This window comes from Convolutriloba macropyga, chromosome 10 (assembly GCF_964194025.1).
Source record: "Convolutriloba macropyga chromosome 10, txConMacr16.3, whole genome shotgun sequence".
Taxonomy (NCBI): domain Eukaryota; kingdom Metazoa; phylum Xenacoelomorpha; order Acoela; family Convolutidae; genus Convolutriloba; species Convolutriloba macropyga.
The window spans coordinates 42,418,433-42,438,051 of NC_134477.1; the positions used below are offsets into that span (position 1 = coordinate 42,418,433).

Sequence of the window (19,619 nt, forward strand, 5' to 3'; positions counted from 1 at the left end):
CTTTTTTGCCGTTACACAGAGCTGAAAAAATTAAGACAGAAATTTTATTGGCAACAGCAATTAAACTCCTGGAAGCGAAATAACATCTTAGCAATCTGAAAATTTATAGCCGCTAGTAACAGCAAAAGATTCGCCTCAATACTGGAAATCCCATTCAATTTAATTTTTTTCTATAACAGTTGATGCTGTTTTCTGCAATTCGATGTGTGTTCTAATGGTACCTACCCAGGTTGAGGTGTAGACTCAATTTTTTCTATGATAAGACCCAATCGTCATAAATCAGACCCAATCACACGGGTGGTCGGAAATTACAGGGTCTGGACGGAAGATCGAGCGCACTACAGTCTGGACCAAGGACTGAAGTTGGTCTGGTCAGAGGTTAATTTGATCTCAAAAGTCTGATCATAGGCGTATTCGAGTGCACTTGAGTCTGATCATAAATTGTTCGAACGCAATTGGGTCTTATCGGGAGCGCATTCGAGCGCAATTGAGTCTGATCTTAAACGGTTCGAGCGCAATTGCGTTTGAATAGAAATGTTTTCGAACGCGAAATGGTCTGAGCAGGGACTATATCGAGCGCCTTTTTTCATTTTTTTTTGTTTTTTTTTCTGAGAGATGTTGGCTCTGCCCAGAGGAAATAATAAAGCAGCGTTCTGATCAAAGAATCATTTAAAATCTGATAGCTGTGATCAGAAAAAAAAGAGTACAGCTGATAGCAAAGGCCAGTGCCCTTCAGAAGAAATTTCGATTAACAGATCACGATGTTTCTTCTGGAAAGCTGTCTGAACTTATCCATTGAGTCAAAAAAATACACTAAACGTACACACATAAGTTTTTATGAAATGAATATATTATAGCAAAATCAAGAGATATGTTCATTATAAAATCTTTCTCTGATCAGTCTGATCATAAATGGCTGCAAGCACAACTGGGTCTGATCATAAATGCTTCGAGCACATCTGGATCTGATCATAACCTCGCAGTTGATTCTGATTATAGTCTGATTAAGGTCTGGGTAACGCTCTGAACTGGAGTCTGGACATGGTCTGAAAATGGTCTGATCAGAACGCCTCCGGTCTAAAAAATCTGATCGGAGACCCTCTTTGTCTGGAAAATCTGATCAGAGGTAACTTGGGTCTGGAAAGTCTGATCAGAGAGTACTTTGGTCTGGCAAGTCTGATCAGACGAAAATTTGGGTCTGGACCTCAACCTGGTTAGCTGTGTTTTACACATTTAAGGCAAACAGCTAGATTTTTTCCGAAAATCCGCAAAATTTGTTGGTCATGTCACTAAAATCCGAACATGAAATCAGAGCACATAAATTTAAAAGTATTTTCGAAACTTCCAAAGTTGTTTTTGTATCGATAAGAGTATGACCGGACTAATTGCATAAAAATATACACTTTTTGTTTGGTCTTCAAGAAGAAAGTGAAAACCGAACCAATGGAACAAAGTTGAATTCGTTTTTACTTAATATAGCAATAATCAGCAGCATATTACTACGACAATAGAGTGCAATAGCAGTTTGCTCTGTTGAATTTTGCCTCTCACTGAACGAAACCGATCAGAGAGTGATGTCTTGATATTAGATGTTAGTTCTTATATGTTAGTAATGTTAGATCTTTTGAAGCACCATTCAAAACTTGGCTAATTTTTCATCAATGAAAATGAGTTTGTCATATTATGATCAGACGCAAGTGCGCTCGAATCCGCTATGATCAGACTTTTCAGACCAAATTGACCTCTGATCAGACCATCACCAGACTATGTTCCAGACTGTAGTGCGATCGAACTTCAATCCAGGCCCTGTAATTTCCGTCTGGGAACACACGGGTGTGTGCTCGACTCGGTCTAATCATAAATCAATTTGTGTCTGGACCTCAACCTGGCTGACGTTTTAACACACTTATTTTGCCGGGAATTAAAATCATCTTATTAATCAAAAAGAAATTTTTGAGTTCAATGAAGTTTGCTTTCAATTCGAAATTTGTGAACCCTGATCCATTATATTCTCAACAGTGAAGTGCGGTGAAGTTAGTCAAAAGAGTCAGTAAGCAATTTATACCTCTTCCAAAAATCCTGGAAATCCTATCGCAGAAGAGTCGTTGCAGCCAATAGTCATCTGTTGTGACAGAATATTATGCTTAAGAACATGTATGGTTTTCACATTGTTTTTTATTTGGACTTGTAATATGAATTTCTGTTCCGTGAGGTCTGATGCATTAAATCTTCCGTAATGCTCCCGTTATGAGAAATTCGCGTCGAATGGCGTCGAAAATGAAATTTTTGGCTTCATTATTTTGATGAGGACCATAAAGAAACTCTGCCACGATGTGTGGCATCATTAGAAATATTCTTTGTTCAAACAATGTAGTCTTACGCGATACAGAGATACAATAAAATCTAGCATGTCAAGTACAATTAAATTTCCTGGTTACATGTTAAGAAAATATTTAATTGGATATGTACCGGTGCAACCAAGCAGTTCATATAATTGTGCGCGTGCAGGAAGTAGAGTGTTAACCCATAGCTGAGATAGCCCAATTTTTTCTACGACGTTGCTGGGGGTCTGGGTGGATAATACAAACATAGTGGGTAGTGCAACTGGTACCCTGAACAAGGGTAATCATCGAGGCCAGCGTATGCTGGATCTGTAGGGTAGCTCTGAGCTGTGCACATCTCGTCTCTCACGTCAAGTTTATCACCTGTAATTGCGAGTTGTTAGCAGAGATAATTTTTCTTAATTGATTGCAATTTGATATCAGATTGTAAAATTTTTATTTTAACCGACTTACTTTCGAAAATCTGACATGAGTAAAAGTTAGAATTGCTTCACGCGATTATTGCATTAAACAGTCGATTACAATTTTGAACAGTCTAGTAAAACTTTTCAGATTACCTGCAATTAATGTAAAATACAGTTCAATTGATATCAAAAGAGTTCTAGGCATCAGATTTTCTCAACTAGAGTTTTAACGAGGTTCATTTTTGATTCATTTATTATGAAAGCCATAGTGAGACGCTATAAGGGACCGCGAAGAAAAGATGGAGCGAAAACAAGTTTGAGCTGAAAGTTTTCTTTCCCATTATTATAAGCCTGATCTGGTCCACACAAATGACAAATGAGTCACACAGAAAAAAAAATCCAGAAAACTGGTTTGATAAAAAATGCTCCCTGACGCCCAGAGGAGTTGAGTTCATTACAAAACTAAAACCATGTCTTACTGAGTCGAAATACTCAGCATAGTCGCTGTTTTCTGCACACATGTATTAAGATCAGGAAAATAAGCGAGTGCGAAAAACGGTGACAAGCTCAAAGGCTGATATTTACGTCCGTAGTTTGCGCATTTTAAGTGTGCGTAAAATGATGACACTTTATTGATTCTACTCCTTTGATCTCGTCGCTGATTTAATCTAGTATTTTGATTTGGGTGGATTAGTCGCCAACAAGGGCATATTGCTACTGTCACCAATTTTTGCATCAAGAAATTGGCCAATTTTGTTTTGATTTCTTAACGTTTGTCTACAATGTTAGCTTTGTCACTAATTTCAGCAAATGAGCTTTTCAAAACGTATTGTTCCCCTCCGAGTGTGACTTGTGCTCTGGCTTTTCTAGGAACATTATAATTTTTATTCGAACCAGTTATCATTGCCACCCCAGAAACTTGGCAGTTGTGATTTTTGCTTAACGTGTGGAAAAATGTTGGTGTACAAACAAAAGGGTGACATTTGAAATAACAGCCATTATTTCGAATTGCTATGAGTAGGACTCAAAAACTATAATGAAATGGTTGTCCCCAAAAATTGTCCGAATATGGCGTAAAATATTTTGACTCATTGAGTTCATGTTTATTCGCGCCCTTTGTCAGACATCAGCCAACATTCAAAAGTTTATTTTGAGTTTTGCTGATACTAACAGTTAATATGTTCATATTTACTTCTTGAAGAGGCGAAAAGATGATCGTGAAAATTTACAAAAATCTAGAATCTATTGAGCAACACAAAGACGTAATGGCAAAAAGTCCCAAATGGCACTCCGGAAAACACTGCAGGAGTAAGGGAATTGAAAATTCCGCATTCCATACACCAGTGAAAACCCGAAAACAGAGAGAGAAAACCCGTTCAGTCTGCACCAGTGAGGAATTAAGTTAGTGTTATGTATGGCAGTTAGACCAACATAATCTTCCTACGTAATATAGGATGTCAAACATTTATCTATGCTGGTAAAAATTCTAGGGAAGTGTTTGTCGAAAAGGCAGAAGTAGACATGTTTTTGATTTCTGCTGATCGCTTTTCTTCTTATTGGTTTGACGAGAAAGAATGTATTACCTAATGTGAGCAAAACCAGGTGTGAATTATTTATGGGGGGGGAGTATTTTTTCCTCAAGAAAAGTATTCAGTAGTTATTCATTATTACCAATAATTTTGGTGAATTCAATATTCAAATACAATTTTATCAGTAACTTTGAGAAATTATTTTCCGCTTCATCTGACGATCAGAGTAAACTGTAGTTAGTGGATTTGTGAACAGTGATCACGGTAGGGAGTTGTTATTTTATTAATAGAATACAATAATAAAATGGCTTACAACTTCAGCAGCTAACGTTATATAAAAAAAACTCTTGAAAATGTTTTATGCTGCAATATAAAATTGCGTTACAGCTATTCAGAAACATCAAGCTCGAGACTCGATGCGAAAGGTCTTTTTGAAGATATTTGGGAGACTCAGAACTTCCTCGATTAAAAAAGATTTACGCTTATAACATGAATTTGCATGCTATTTTGGCTAGCTGCGCAATACGCTGTCACACAGTCAGTTTGACAAGAAAAGAGCGCGATAATATAGCTAAGGTAGAGCAAGATACGTTGTTTTTAATCAACTTATGGGATTGGAAAAGACGAATCCAGATGGAAGAAATTTTGTAGGGCAATACCCTTTGAAACCTGAGAAATAGTTACGGGTATGGTATCTGATGCTCTCTGAATATTTGTGGGCCCACGGATTCTCATTAACAATCTGATTTTTTTTCGTTTCAGATTGTGACTTTCTTCCTGGTAAGGCAGATAATGTGGAATTTTTTCATCAATTCATTTCTGAGAGGGAAAAGATTGCATCGCTGATTTGTAAAAGGAAAGGTTTTTCTGAAGTGGTTTTTCCCGTTTTTCCCGAAACATTGACTTGCTGACTTCTTGTTTTCCAGACCCACACATAACGTGAACTTAACGCAAAAGGCGTTGATGATGGGCTGAAGTAAGAAAACTGATGAGATCATGATTTACATGCTTCAAAAAAGAATTAAAACAGTTATGAGGGACTAGTATGACTTGCTGAAGAACAATCAAGTCGCTGGTAGCACTGCTAAAATCCTCTGTCAACTGAGAAAAAAATTTTGCTGAACCAACTCCGTCTCTTGCTTCCTGCATATATTGCCTTTCTAGCAATTGGAAATCAGAAATATTTATGTCATTTTAGCCAAATTTGTTGTGGTACAAAAGTACATGCTAGTCTGGGGTCTATTGATTTGGTGCAGCTAATCAAGTTCATTTCAATTTAAATCAATTTAGTTCATTTTCACTTACCATTATTTCGTTCATCATTTAGTTCTTGTTCTGAAGATCAAATCTTATGTTTTCACAATTTTAATTTTGTTTACATCCCGTGTATGATATCTTTTGTCTGTTCATGTTGTCTCGTGATTTTAAGTTGCCGCAATTGGAAATGTAGTATTGTGAACAAATGGTTGATCAGTTTAGTTAATCTTAATTCGGAATCATTCTGCTCATTTTCTGAATTCAATTTAGTTGTCTCTCTCTTAAACTAGATTCCGCTCTGCAAAAAGCCTTAATTTTAACAAGACACAAATGAAGCGTATTTCGATAAGCGAAATACTCATTCAAAAAGAGAACGAACTTTCGCTCCGCCAAATCTACAATAATTCTGTATTCAGAATATAATTTCAACAAGCATCAAAATTAAGTGTCATTTCGCTCCGCGAATTAACCCACAATTTGAAACACTAAGTTTGAATAAATCGGCACCGCGAATAAACTCAATCTACAGATTGCTAATCTGTACGACATGGCGCAGTCAGCTCGAGAATCTCGAAAAACACCACTGTCGATAGAACCTTTTTGGGAACGTCCAACGTCGGACCCACCAATCAGATGGGAAAAATAGCGGATCCAGGTCAAACACGTGAGAATATCACATTGGACACGCTGTTACAACCAAAACCTAAGACGGTTCGACTACCAGCGGAACCAAAGTACGAAACAGCAATTGAGGATTCAACAATAGAAACGCAGAAAAACCGTCAGATACGAAACAGTCAATTGAAGTTGCAATGGGAGTTAAAATGTCAAAAGACAACAGAAGCGGGAGTACTATGCGGGGAACGGCCATGGAATCTTTGCGATCAAAAATGAGTGTCTCTCCTATACCTAAACATTGGTACAGAGGGAAGACGTTTGCTAACACAAAAATTTCCTCATGACAATATCTATGACCTGTCTACCCTCAAACTTTGGGAGATGATGGAGATTGCCTTTATCCGTCCGCGAATTATCACATTCGATCGATATGTGTTCTTTTCTCGAAAGCAGAAAAAGGGCGAAACAGTAGAACAATTCTACAGCATCTTGAAAGAATTGGCTGAAAACTGTGATTTTGAAAATCGCGAGGAGGTAATCATCAGGGACATCTTCATCACAAACATGTAAGATGATGATATTCAACGGGAACTTCTCAAAGATACAGTTGACCCAGAAAGAGCACTCAGTATTGCAGTCAATATGGAAATGGGCCACCAGAACCAGCAGAGAATATCATCCAATAACAGTGCAACTGGCAGTACAGCAAACGCAATACAATCATTCAATCGATTTCGCGGCGCGAATGTGCGTGGAAATCAATCAGGCAGAACAGTAGTGAACCGTTGCATCAGTTGGACAATGTCGTGGTTGTGGTCAGTCTTGCACGCCAACACATCGCCAGGTTTGCCCAGCTATGGGTAAGAAATGTAATCACTGTGGTTTGCTCAACCACTTCGCAAAGGTATGTCGAAGAAAACTTAACACTGCACGAAATACACAAGGAAATAATCGTATTAATAACATAGAAACTGCTGAAACTACAGATCAAAATTCAAGTCAGGAAAGTCAAAACGTTAATTATATAAATTACAACGAGCAAACTAATTCGGATTATGATTCTTCGGACGACAATTATGTTGCGACAGTAGAAAATGTTAATTCACCGCAAGCAGCACTGAAAAATATGATGATAACGACCGGAAATACAGATTGTTATTTGCTTCTTGATTCCGGCAGTGGTTGCACTATTATTAATATGTTGCTTGCTAAAGATATAATGTATAATTGTCCGCAATCACAATGGTCAGAGAAAAAACCGTTAGAACTAAAGTCTTTTTCTAATGACATTGTAAAAACTCTAGGCACTTTGAAAACGCCAGTTCGATGCAACGCTTGGAAAATCCAGAAAGCAAAAATTACGGTCGTAGCTGATGGTTTCCGACCAATTCTTGGACGAGACCTTTTTGATCAATTAGGCATAATAATATCGCAGAAACCTTGCCCGAATGTTGAAGTCAATAACGTAGATCAAACTTGTGCAATTAAAAGGTCGTTAGCAAAAGAATTCCCAGATTTGATCTCACGAATCGGAAAATCTAAACATCACACGGTTAACTCAAAATTTCACAAAAATTATCGAGTAACAAATCAAAAAAGAAGAAAAGTGCCCATACATCTTCAAACGAAATTGAAAATTGAACTTGAAAAATTGCTGAACGAAGGACATATAGAAAAACTGACCAATTGTTCTGATCAATTTTTTATCTCTCCAATAATCATTACGGTGAAAAATGATCACTCAATCAAAATAGCACTAGATTCCAAAATTCTAAATAAAGCTAATCACAAAAACAAGTATCAAATGCCAAACATAGACTCACTAATTCAAACGATTTCAGAAACACTGTCAACAGCGCCGCAAGATACTGCTTATTTTACAACTCTTGATTTGCAGTACGCTTATAGTCAATTAAAGTTACACAGTGATACGGCCCGCCATTGTAACTTTAATATCGTAAGCGGAGATATGACTGGCACATATCGCTTTAAAACTGGATTTTACGGTCTTACGGATATGCCAGCTGAATTTCAAAAAGCTATTGATTGCACTCTCGCATGTCTGGATAATACTTTCTGTTTCTTGGACGATATATTGATAGTGAGCAGAGGTGGAATAGAAAAACATCTCGAATTAGTACGTAAATGTCTAATAAAATTAGATCAAGAAAATTTCCGAATAAATCTTGAAAAATGTCACTTCGCAAAAAAAGAAAAAATTGAATGGCTTGGACATAATATTACGCAATCAGGTGTAACCCCACTATCAAACAAAACGGATGCAATCAGAAAATTATTAGCACCTACGAATCTTAAAAAAATTCGATCGATTTTGGGTTCAGTACACCATTTAGGAAAATTCATCCCAAATTTGTCACAACTATGCTACCCACTCCGACCTCTGTTTAAGAAAATACAAAATTTCTCTGGACAGATGAGCATGAAAAACAATTCTCACTGATTAAAGAATAAATTGCGAAAACTACCGAAAACAAACATGTTAATCCGGAATTAGAAACACGAATTAAATGCGACGCTTCACGTAAAGGTCTGGGACGTGCATTAGAACAAAGAACACCTAATGGTTGGCATACAGTAGCATTCGCGTCACGATTCTTGAATTCGGTTGAGGACAGGTATAGCATAAATGAGCTCGAACTTTTGGGTGTTGTCTGGTCCGTGGAACACTTTAAATATTATTTATACGGCAAACCCTTTACTGTAATTACTGATCATAGGGCTCTTCTCTCAATCATGAGAGAGAACAGATCTAACAAATCTTATAATAGTCGATTGACACGTTGGGTAGATCGATTACTACCATTTGATTTTTCAATTGATCATCTCCCCGGCTCAAAAATGGGATTAAGGGATTATATCTTTTGCGACCCGCAACAAAAAGCCGTTAATATATCTACATATGACGAGCAATTTATAGTAGCAAAATTGGATGTAATTAAACGCTGTGCGAAACGCTTCTTATTAAATGCAGAAAATTACGTCGATTTCGCAGCGCGAAATCCGCTTACAAAACGAGCCTCAAATAATCCAAATTCCTCTAACAAATTGTGCAGTGAATTCGCACCGCGAAATCCAGAATATTCTACAATTACGAATAATGATAACTCATTTAACGAATTAACACCAAATAACTTAATTTCCGATATTCAAATCGAGACAGCTAACATTCTTCACTCGCTTTTTGCCTTGAATCGTTCTACCAAACAGTCGCTTCTCGAATAAAACATTTTCCAACGAATCGCAAACAAATTCAATAAAGTCTACATGATGTTTCAATCAAACTCCAACGATGAAACTTTGATGCAAGTCAAACAATCGACGCCCTCAAGAGTACGATTTGCAGACAAAGCAGGACCGTCATCAGCCCAAGCAGTACCCGCGACGCCAATCACCCCTACCACTGATACGACAACAGTCACTTCGCCTTCATTAGATGATCTTTATTTGGACTCCTTCAATTTCGCTCTCTCAAAGATCTTTTCCAGTTCCCTGATGGCTAGCCTTACAACTAAGGATGCGATTCTGAAAGAGATACGAGATTGCATCCTGACCAAAAATGAGGACCGATGCAAGCAGATATCACCCTATATACATTCCTTCTGGAAAGATCTACATGTTAGGAATGGATGTGTCTGCATCGACGACAGGATAGCCCTTCCCCATGCCATCAAAGACGCATACGTTGACGCCATCCACGCAACTCATCCTGGAACATGGGGGATGACCGATATGGCAACTCACGCGTGGTGGCCATATATGCACAGGGACATAGCTACAAAAACTGCAAAATGCAACCCTTGTGTTAAGATTGGTAAAAATTTAAAATCTATCATACCTGCTAATAAATGGGCACCATTAAAATTATGCAAAGTTCCAAATGAAGAAAATCAAATTGATTTGGGAGGGCCAATCTATAATGAAAAAAAATCAAGAGATTTACTTTCTTGCATGTTTTGATCGATTTTCAAAATTTCCAACAGCAGAATTATTTGATAGAGCTAATGCAGATAATATTTTGAAATTTCTTCAAGAATATGTTTTGCTACACGGTATACCCCGTACAATTAGATTGGATCAAGCTTGATGCCAAACGGGACAACAAGTTAAAACATTTTGTAGTCAAAATAACATACAGTTAATCCAAAGCTCCAATACACGATCATAGAGCAATTGGCTTAGTTGAAAGGCTAATTCAGACAATCAAGAATCGCTTAGCTTGCATTAAAACGGCGGCGCGAAATCAATTCAATGTGAAAGCATCAATTAATTCAATAATTTATCAGCTCCGAATATGCCGTCAAAAGACTATTAATATATCACCATTTGAGGCACATTTTGGTAGAAAGGCGAATACTCCATTAAGTAATATAACGGTTAAACTGGACCCAAAAAGTCTAACCTACAAAAATATTTTAAAAAATTATTTAGATTTGGAGACCGTCCGATGGGATGAACTCATTGCTGATGAAAATTGGAACAATGACGGACGCAGTGACACAGAGATTGAAACGAACAAAGATAGGCTGAGCAAATATGCGACAAAAAGAAAAAAACAAGGATCCGAACAAGGAATCAAGAGTGATTCCCCACCCAGACGTTGGACAATCAGTTCCACGCACAGAAGCTTCATTAGAAGTAAAACTTGCGAAAAAGAGACCGCGTACGAAACGATCAAAGAAAAGCCTCGATGGCTTATACGACATGTTGGCGCCTGGATCTTCGGTAGTAAAAGCGGATACGTTCACCTCAGTCATTAAAGAACCAGGAAAAAGAGACGTAACTATCAGAAAATCAGACTTAGCGAAATTTGGTACAAAAGCCGAACTTCAAACCGAACTACAGGTCTACGCAAATCGACGACCAAAGATACCAACAGGAAAAACAACCGAGGAACTCATCAGCCATCACGCGAAAGAGTTAAGGAAGAAGCTAGAGGGAGGAAAACGCATGAAGCACAGAAAATTAGCCGATGATGTCAGTGCAGTTTCTTCTATACATTCTAATGTCACACGCGCTCTTCGGGTACGAATGCCCACTAAACCAAAAAGATCGATAACAACAGCACCGCCAAAACAACCCGCCGAAATAAGAAGTGATTTCGCGGTGCCAATTGAGATGCCATCTACTTCAATTGTTATAGCGGAGCCACCCAGCAGACCTAAACGTAAAGTCGCTACAAAAGCTTCAGCTGCTTTAATTCCTTTGAAACGAAAACGTTCAACACCCTCGGTTACCGAACCAGATGAATCCGTCACACCAGTACAAACTTGTCCCCCTACAACATCCAGTCCTGGTGTAATTGCGAGAAACAAAAGGAGACAAATCATCAAGCAACAACAAATCCAAAACAAATCGATAATCTCCGCCATACAGACAGCCGCTGCCCAAACCCAACAAAGCGAATCTCACTTTACAGTCGGCACATGTTCACCGACACAATCGTACCCTACACAATTCTACGTCTCGCCCAATTACGAAGGACCAGAATCAACGATGACAGTCGGCGAAGCCAAAAGATATTATGAAAGTGATAGCGACTAAAACATTTAACCAAAAAACTGTTGACATTTAACAAATGAAACAATTCTGATCCAAAACATTATAGTATTACTTATTTAACCAGTACATATGTTATTAATTTTCTGATAAATAACTTTGTCATTTATTTTCGTCAAGGGGGAAATGTGGTACAATAGTACATGCTAGTCTGGTGGCTATTGATTTGGTAGAGCTAATCAAGTTCATTTTAATTTAAATCAATTTACTTCATTTTCATTTAACATTATTTCATTCATCATTTAGTTCTTGTTCTGAAGATCAAATCTTATGTTTTCACAATTTTAATTTTGTTTACATCCCGTGTATGATATCTTTTGTCTGTTCATGTTGTCTCGTGATTTTAAGTTGCCGCAATTGGAAATGTAGTATTGTGAACAAATGGTTGATCAGTTTAGTTAATCTTAATTCGGAATCATTCTGCTCATTTTCTGAATTCAATTTAGTTGTCTCTCTCTTAAACTAGATTCCGCTCTGCAAAAAGCCTTAATTTTAACAAGACACAAATGAAGCGTATTTCGATAAGCGAAATACTCATTCAAAAAGAGAACGAACTTTCGCTCCGCCAAATCTACAATAATTCTGTATTCGGAATATAAATACAACAAGCATCAAAATTAAATTTCATTTCGCTCCGCGAATCAACCCACAATTTGGAACACTAAGTTTGAATAAATCGGCACCGCGAATCAACTCAATCTACAGATTGCTAATCTGTACGACATATGTCCAAAAATCTTGCTGATAAAAATCTTACTTTATAAAAATTTTACTGATAATGAAATGACTGGCATTAAAATTGAGACTTTTCTCATTTATCTGTTTAGGGACAGGCTGCCCAGAAGCGATAGAGGTAAAAATGAGTAACGTGAAAACAATGTAAAAATGGGGGAAAACTTCGAAAAGAAGCTAATGTCTGATCTTGACTGTTCGCCTGCCTAAAAAAAAACGAAGTAGAAACGAACCTATTTTTACACACAGCTCATTTTTTGATTTTCACTGGTTATCGTCGGAATTTATTTAATCAGTTTCGAGAATCAGGTGGAAAATGATCCAGAGTGATCAATTACAATAGAGTTGCTGGCACATAATCAACGAAACCAGCAATGCCGACTCACATGACGACCCTTTACAAAATTACGGAGAAGTTCTTTCACACGTCCATCCACCTATTTTTATGGGCCATCGGCGAAAAAAAGGACCTTTTGAAAACCTTTTCACTCAGGATGAAGCTATTTAAGGATAACAAGATCGTTTGGGGTCTTTAAATTATCCCCCACGAAATTACAGCTTCCAATTATTGTATTAATATGATAATTGAGCCGGGGGGGGGGGGGGATATAAGGACATACCCACTAAGATGCGGGTTACTTTCAGACAATGTACTCGGGTCGAGATATTTTGTAAAAATTATGTAAGAAATGCGCTAGAATGCGCTGATTTTTTGGAATTTTCAGCCCAAAAACTTTAAATAATAATGTGCTGAAAATCACAGAATTTTCAGAGAAACTAGCGTTGACGTAGACTCGCACGCTGCTCTTCGGAGCCGTAGACCTAACTTAATCCACTGCGCCATTGATTCGTGATATTGTCCCCATTTAATTTGATTTTATAAATATAAAGTGTTTAGTAAGAAATGCGCTCAACCTCAGCGCATTTATTACACAATTTCAACGCATTTCGGCGTATTTGGGCGCATTCCTTCCAAAACGGTAATCGTTTATGTTGGAACAATTGAAGTAGTACAAAATTCAGGAATCAGTGCCAAAAAGCGTTGAAAGCCAGTGATTTTAGTTATGAAATGAGCTGAAAGTTGAATGCATTTCTTACTAAGTTTGCGCGCATCTTTTTATTAAGATATTTTGAACTGAAATTTTATCAAAGGTCAGTGCTTTTAAGCGCATCTCAGCGCATTCAGCTCATTTGATAAATAGTTTTTGGCACATTCCGCGCCGTTCTTACATACTAATGCGAAATTATATAGTATGAAACCTCAAAAAAGATTGGATAGGACAATAAGTAAGAGATTTTCCCAATCGGAGACTGTTGAAGTATCATAAAAATTACCAATTTAAATAGGCTCTACATATCTGACGTTGAAAATGTACTGATAAACAATTTAAAAAAGGGGTTTTGCTGGGTGCATTAACCAGTACTAAGGCAGTGACTCAAAAGAGCCAATATAACCTATAGCCGACCGGTGGTCACAGCATTCACCAGGGCTGCCGAAATTCAAAAAATCTGAAGATGTTACAATGCAGTAATTTTTTTGAAAAATCTTTCAAAAGTTGATCGGACGCAGCATATATTTTTTCAATATTTCAGCTCTGAGTGACCCATAGATATCAGCGCACTATTCATTAGGAAGTCCACTGAAGGTGCTCAAATTAAGCAAAAAATGAGCTGAACCCACTGAATTGCTTTAAATGCGCTGATATATGCTGATTTTTCGAAATTATCGGTATAAAACTCTGAAAACTAAGAAAACGCTGAAGTGCGATGGAATTTTAAAAGGAATGCATTCACATTGCTGTGCAATTCTTAAATGAAATCGATTCTCATCAACGTTAATGTTTTTTGAAAATTCACTGGTTTTCAGTGCCTTTCTTTCAACTTTTCAGCGCATCTTCAAGTCAGTTTTTGGCGCTGATTTGCATTTGAAGAGTCCACATTTGCATTGTGAATAGCTGATGATCTAGAGCAAGTTTGCAATCTTCCATTAACTTTATTTAAATATAACTTGTGTCAGCGCACAAAAAGTAATAATTTTAAAGGCTCATGCGGTATCCTCAAGAAATATTTTAACTGAAAAGTAGTTCAATTAGACAAAACCGTTATTGAGAGATGTTTGTTATCGAATACTTGAGGCCTAAGTACATAACACAAAGTTCTGAAAAGTCATCAATTTTCGCAATTGTACATTTGCAATATGATGTTTTAGTCAACAAGGAGGCTCGGTAATTTCCACATTCTTGACTCATAAAGCTTCAAAACCATTTTCTCCTAAAAATTAAATGATTTTTTGTTTGGTCTCTATTAATTTTTTTTTAACAACATAGAAAATTGAATAATAACAGGTCTTAATGCTCTCATATAGAAACATATTGATCGTGAACATGATGGAAGTTTTCAATTGCTATCTAATTGATTTCATTACATTGAACTTGATTGTTCTCAAAAATATGAGCCACTTTTTATTTTTTTTTCTTCTTTTTTTGTCTAATTGTTGCCCACCCTTATTACGGAGAGTTTCAAAATCTTTTCTAATGAATTACAATTTATTTTGGTTAGTTTCAGTTTCAGTGGCGCTATTTTGACCTCGTTAATGTTTTTTAAAAAGGACAAAAAGGGTTGGATGTATTTAATGTCTGTTGTTATTGTTGTTTGGTTTTGTTCTTTGTCTCGACTCTCTTTCATTAACAATGGCTGATCTCATCAATCTAATGCGGCGTTTACGGCACTGAGTTATTTGCGTTGCAGACTATCTTTTTGTTCATACACATTTCTTTTTTTTAAAAAAAACTGTTCCCCATTTGGTAGACTTTTATGGGGTCGGAAATTTATGTGCGAACGCACATTACCGAGCCTCTTTTTTGAGTTTTGTTTTGAAATACTTAGAAACGAACTAATTTTGAATCCGAAGGTATAAATAAAAATCACCAAAACACATGACTTTCTCATCCGTAAAGTTATTCAAGGTGTTTTATGTATTTGACCGGATAATAGATTAAAAATGGGACAGTTGATCAAAAATTGCTCTTCATTCTCATTGGGTGAAATCGTTATTTGATAGCTGATTTGAGAACAGCTCTTGTGGCCATGCCTTGCGAGCCTTTTCTATGCCTTAGCGGCTGGCTGGACCTGTTCTGTTTCGACTGTTATCCCCATTTGTGCTTTCGAACAATTGTTCTTTCGATCCATTTGGGCCCTCAAAACAAAAAAAGGCTAGAGGCTCGTTAATGTGCGTACGCATATAATGTTCCGACCCCGCTCATCCACATTCCTAACTCAATTGGCTACCAAATGATTAAGAGATGGGAAAAGATACACATCGTTCAATAAACAACCAATGAAATACGATAATGCCACGCTAGAGGGCCGATAAAATTTGTTGGTGAAAGGAATACTTGAAAAGACGAAAATAAAAATCAAACAACAAAACATTATTTACGACCAAACTCGATGTCTGTAATAAAAAAACCATATAAATATCAAACTCGCATCAGATAAAAACCAAAACCAAACAGTTTAACCTAAACTTTAAGATAAAAAATATGGGATTTGTTCCTAATGCAACTGGTTAAAAGTTTAAAAAAAAGCGGTTAGGTGCGAAGTTCAAAAATCTTTTTGCATTTTTAAAAAACCATTAATTTCAAAGTTTTTAATGTCATTATATATCAACTGAAATCAATAAAATAATCATTTATATCTGGCATTGGAAGCAATTGAGACATTTCATTATCGAATTCTTGATTGTGCCAGACCTCACAGCCAATAGGATTAACGATTGTTGTTATCATTTAGAATGAAACCAAAAATTCTTTGAAATGTACAATTATATAAAAATCTAATATTTTATGAAATCTCGCAAAAACAGTAGTTACAAAGCTGAGAAACAATTGTTTGAAGCTAAAACCGTTGTGAAGGTTAAATTATAACTCACTGGAAACGTGTTGTGACCTTTGTTTACAGAGACTGAGCTTCCAATCGACCGAAAAACTATTTAAAACGGACGAAGCTCAAAAGTTCGTAATTATTTTTCACAATAAATAATTTTAAAGTCATAACAGACTGTAATTACAACAACAAGCAATGGATTAATTCTCAACACCTCAGGAAGCCAATCGGGCCTGTCAATAATGAGACTACGTCATGAACCCACAAAAAAAAGCAAATACATTAAGAAGCCAGAACTTCAAAACTTTTTACGACATGACATTGTTCAAGGCACTATCATTAGAAGATGTTACCTGTAAGAAAAATGTCGTTTTCCCGTTATCATAACATCAGCGGTTCTTTGTGATGAAAGGACTTCTTAGACATGACAACAAAAAGAAACCCAAAAATTGAACATGAAAGAAATCTCGAAAGCTTTTTTTTAAACCAAATGGTCGAAGAAATGAGTCACAACCTATAACTGAGCGCAAAAACATATTTGAATGAATAAAAAAAGAAACTTCTAATGATTGAGATTGAGTTCCATGTGACGGAAATAAAAGCAAAAACGGGTCAGGTGAAAAAAAAATATTTCAAACTTAATCATTAAAATTTAGTCATTAAAACAAACATCTATAAATTGAAATCATTAACTAAGTTGAGTTATACCTGTTGAGGGAGCAATTGGGGTCTTCTCTTAACGGGTATTTGTCGTACAACAGCAAGAAAAAAGACAAACATAGGCAAAGTAAAAAAAAACTCACAAAGTTTTGCCAGATAACTGTGTCTCAGCCCGAAAACCAAAAGCTGTTCAACGAAAACAATTAACATAGCCAAGTATGTTCCTTAGAATGCCATCTTTAATTTACTCGTCAATGATGTCAAAAATCGACAAGGGAACAAATTGAAGTCATAAAATATGAAATTATGATGGAAAATAAAGGAAAAATTGAAAACGCGTAGTACACAAATAAAGAAACCATTAATCAATTACAAAAAGTTACGGACTTTAATTTACAACTCCCAGGAATTTGGTTTCCACCTCTTGTTACAAAGACTCTGCCCCAAGTTGAGAAAAATGAGACAAAAAAAATGGCAAAGTTCAAAAACTCACCGATACAAAACAAATATAATGGAAATCATATTAGACATTAGATAACAACTGGAAAAAGTCTAGTTTCTTTTGTACCTTCTAAAATTAACTAGATCTTTGATTGGGGACACTAAGTCATTGGGCTACAAAAACTATAAAAAATGAAAGCAAAAAGCAGGAAACCCATAACATTTGAAAGAAACTAATTTGTCAGAGCCATAAAAACCATGGGCTTAAATCTGAAAGCATAATATAATCTCGTTGGGTCGTGCTTTTTGTAAATAGAATCGGTCAAAAATTGAGCCGTGGTTTGAAACGCTTGCCCGTAATTTACATTAAAAAAGTTTACATAGCGGAAAAATTTTTAAAAAAACGTCGCACCACATTATAGTTCAAAAAACTTTTATCATAAGGATCCTTAGTGAGATAAAGATTAGCGCACGTTTTGCTGCGCGACTAGCAAAACGCTCAATTGTTGAAATGGTTGCGAAATAGATCAATTTTATACGTTTTTGTTTCAGTTTGTGAAAATAAATAACTCATTTTGTATAATTATCAAGTTTAAATTGGCAAAAAATTGGCAAAATTAAAAAACCAGATGACTCTCAGAGCCAGCGGGAGTACAACTAGCTCTTTGTCGAGCTTTAGAAAAACCTGGCAGCAGTTTTATTGTTTCTACATCCAGCTAAATAAAGCAAGTGCGCTAAAAAACCATTTTTCAAAGAAAAAAGATTTAATTTTGAAAAATTTAGCATAAATTCTAGCCAAAAGACTCGGATCGAACACTTCAGCAACCCTCCTTCATCTTTTGAGTTAAAATCAGTAACAATATATTTAACAATTTTCACAAATTTTAGCAAAATTGACGAAGATTTCGTCAAAAATTGAAAAAAATTTGGTCAAAAATTTGAACGTCTTCACAAAAGTTTAAACCTCGATAACTCCCTACAAAAGACGAAAATTGACAACATCTTCTTAATTCCATATTCTACGCTTGACGGGTTTTCTAATGATACCAGTCACAACTCTCTACGATTGTTATATCGATCGTTCAAAATTGTCTGAACAAAAAAAACCCATTTAAGCATATAGCTCCTCCCCCCTCAAAAAGGGTCGGAACAAAAACTAGTAATTTGAGGTTCTTTACTGCTGTTATTTACACATTATTGTTTTTTTTCTGGCTAATTATCAAACTATCGACAAATTTCGCAGAGAATAGTGACAAGTGCGCGTATGATGTCGGGAAATTATACCCAATTCTATCTAATGCCATCATACCCAATGCCATTACATCAAGTGCCATTTAAACCAATGCCACTTTTATTTACCATATTGTTGAAACTGCCACATGAACTATATTACCCGGGTCGATCAAAAATTATGTAAGAACTGCGCTGAAATGCGCTCAATTTTCAAAAAAATTAGGGCAAAAACCTTAGATGATAATGCGCTGATGTGCGCTGAAAAGTGCTGAAACTTTGTAAGAAATGCGCTGAAATCCACTGAATTTTCAAAAAATTCAGATCTTTTCTTTCGCTACGAGGCTCGAACCCCGATCATTGTGTCTCATCTATCAATTAATCCACGGCGCTATTGAGAACTGAAATTCTTCCCATTTAATTTGAATTTATAATACTAAAACGTTTGATATGAAAAGCGCTGGAATTATGTAAGAAATGCGCTGAAAAATGTGCTGAAACTTAGGTAAGAAATGTGCTGAAAATGCGCTGAAATCATGTAAGAAATGCGCTGAAGATGAGCTGGAACTTTGTAGGAAATGCGCTGAGAAGGTGCTGAAAGTTAGGTAAAAAATGAGATGAAAATACACTGAAATTATGTAAGAAATGCGCTGAAGGTGCGCTGAAATTTCAAAGTTTCAGCGCCATCGCGAAATTTCAGCGCATTCAGCTCATGTCTTTCATAATTTCAGCGCATTCAGCCCATTTGTTACAAAAAGATGCGCTGAAACGGCGCTGACATCTCGAACCGGGTAGCCAACTATATATAAAAATGGCACTTGATGTGAAACTATCACAACCAAACATGGGATTATCTGGTCCACTAATTAAGCACTAATTAATTAAGCACTAATTAAGCACTAATTAAGCACTAATTAATTCCACTTATTAAGTTAAAACTTCCT

General features: G+C 36.3%; 1 protein-coding gene across 1 annotated transcript in view; it reads right to left on the reverse strand.

Annotated features, from left to right (window-relative positions):
• Window positions 1-2,402: 2,402 nt before the first annotated feature.
• The window catches only part of LOC142348556 (uncharacterized), a 29,880-nt gene continuing 12,663 nt past the window's right edge, over window positions 2,403-19,619 (reverse strand). The window contains exon 4 of the mRNA XM_075399942.1: window positions 2,403-2,705. Within this exon, the coding sequence (XP_075256057.1) occupies window positions 2,551-2,705 (155 nt within the window). The 3' untranslated portion in view covers window positions 2,403-2,550. The remainder of the gene's footprint in view (window positions 2,706-19,619) is intronic.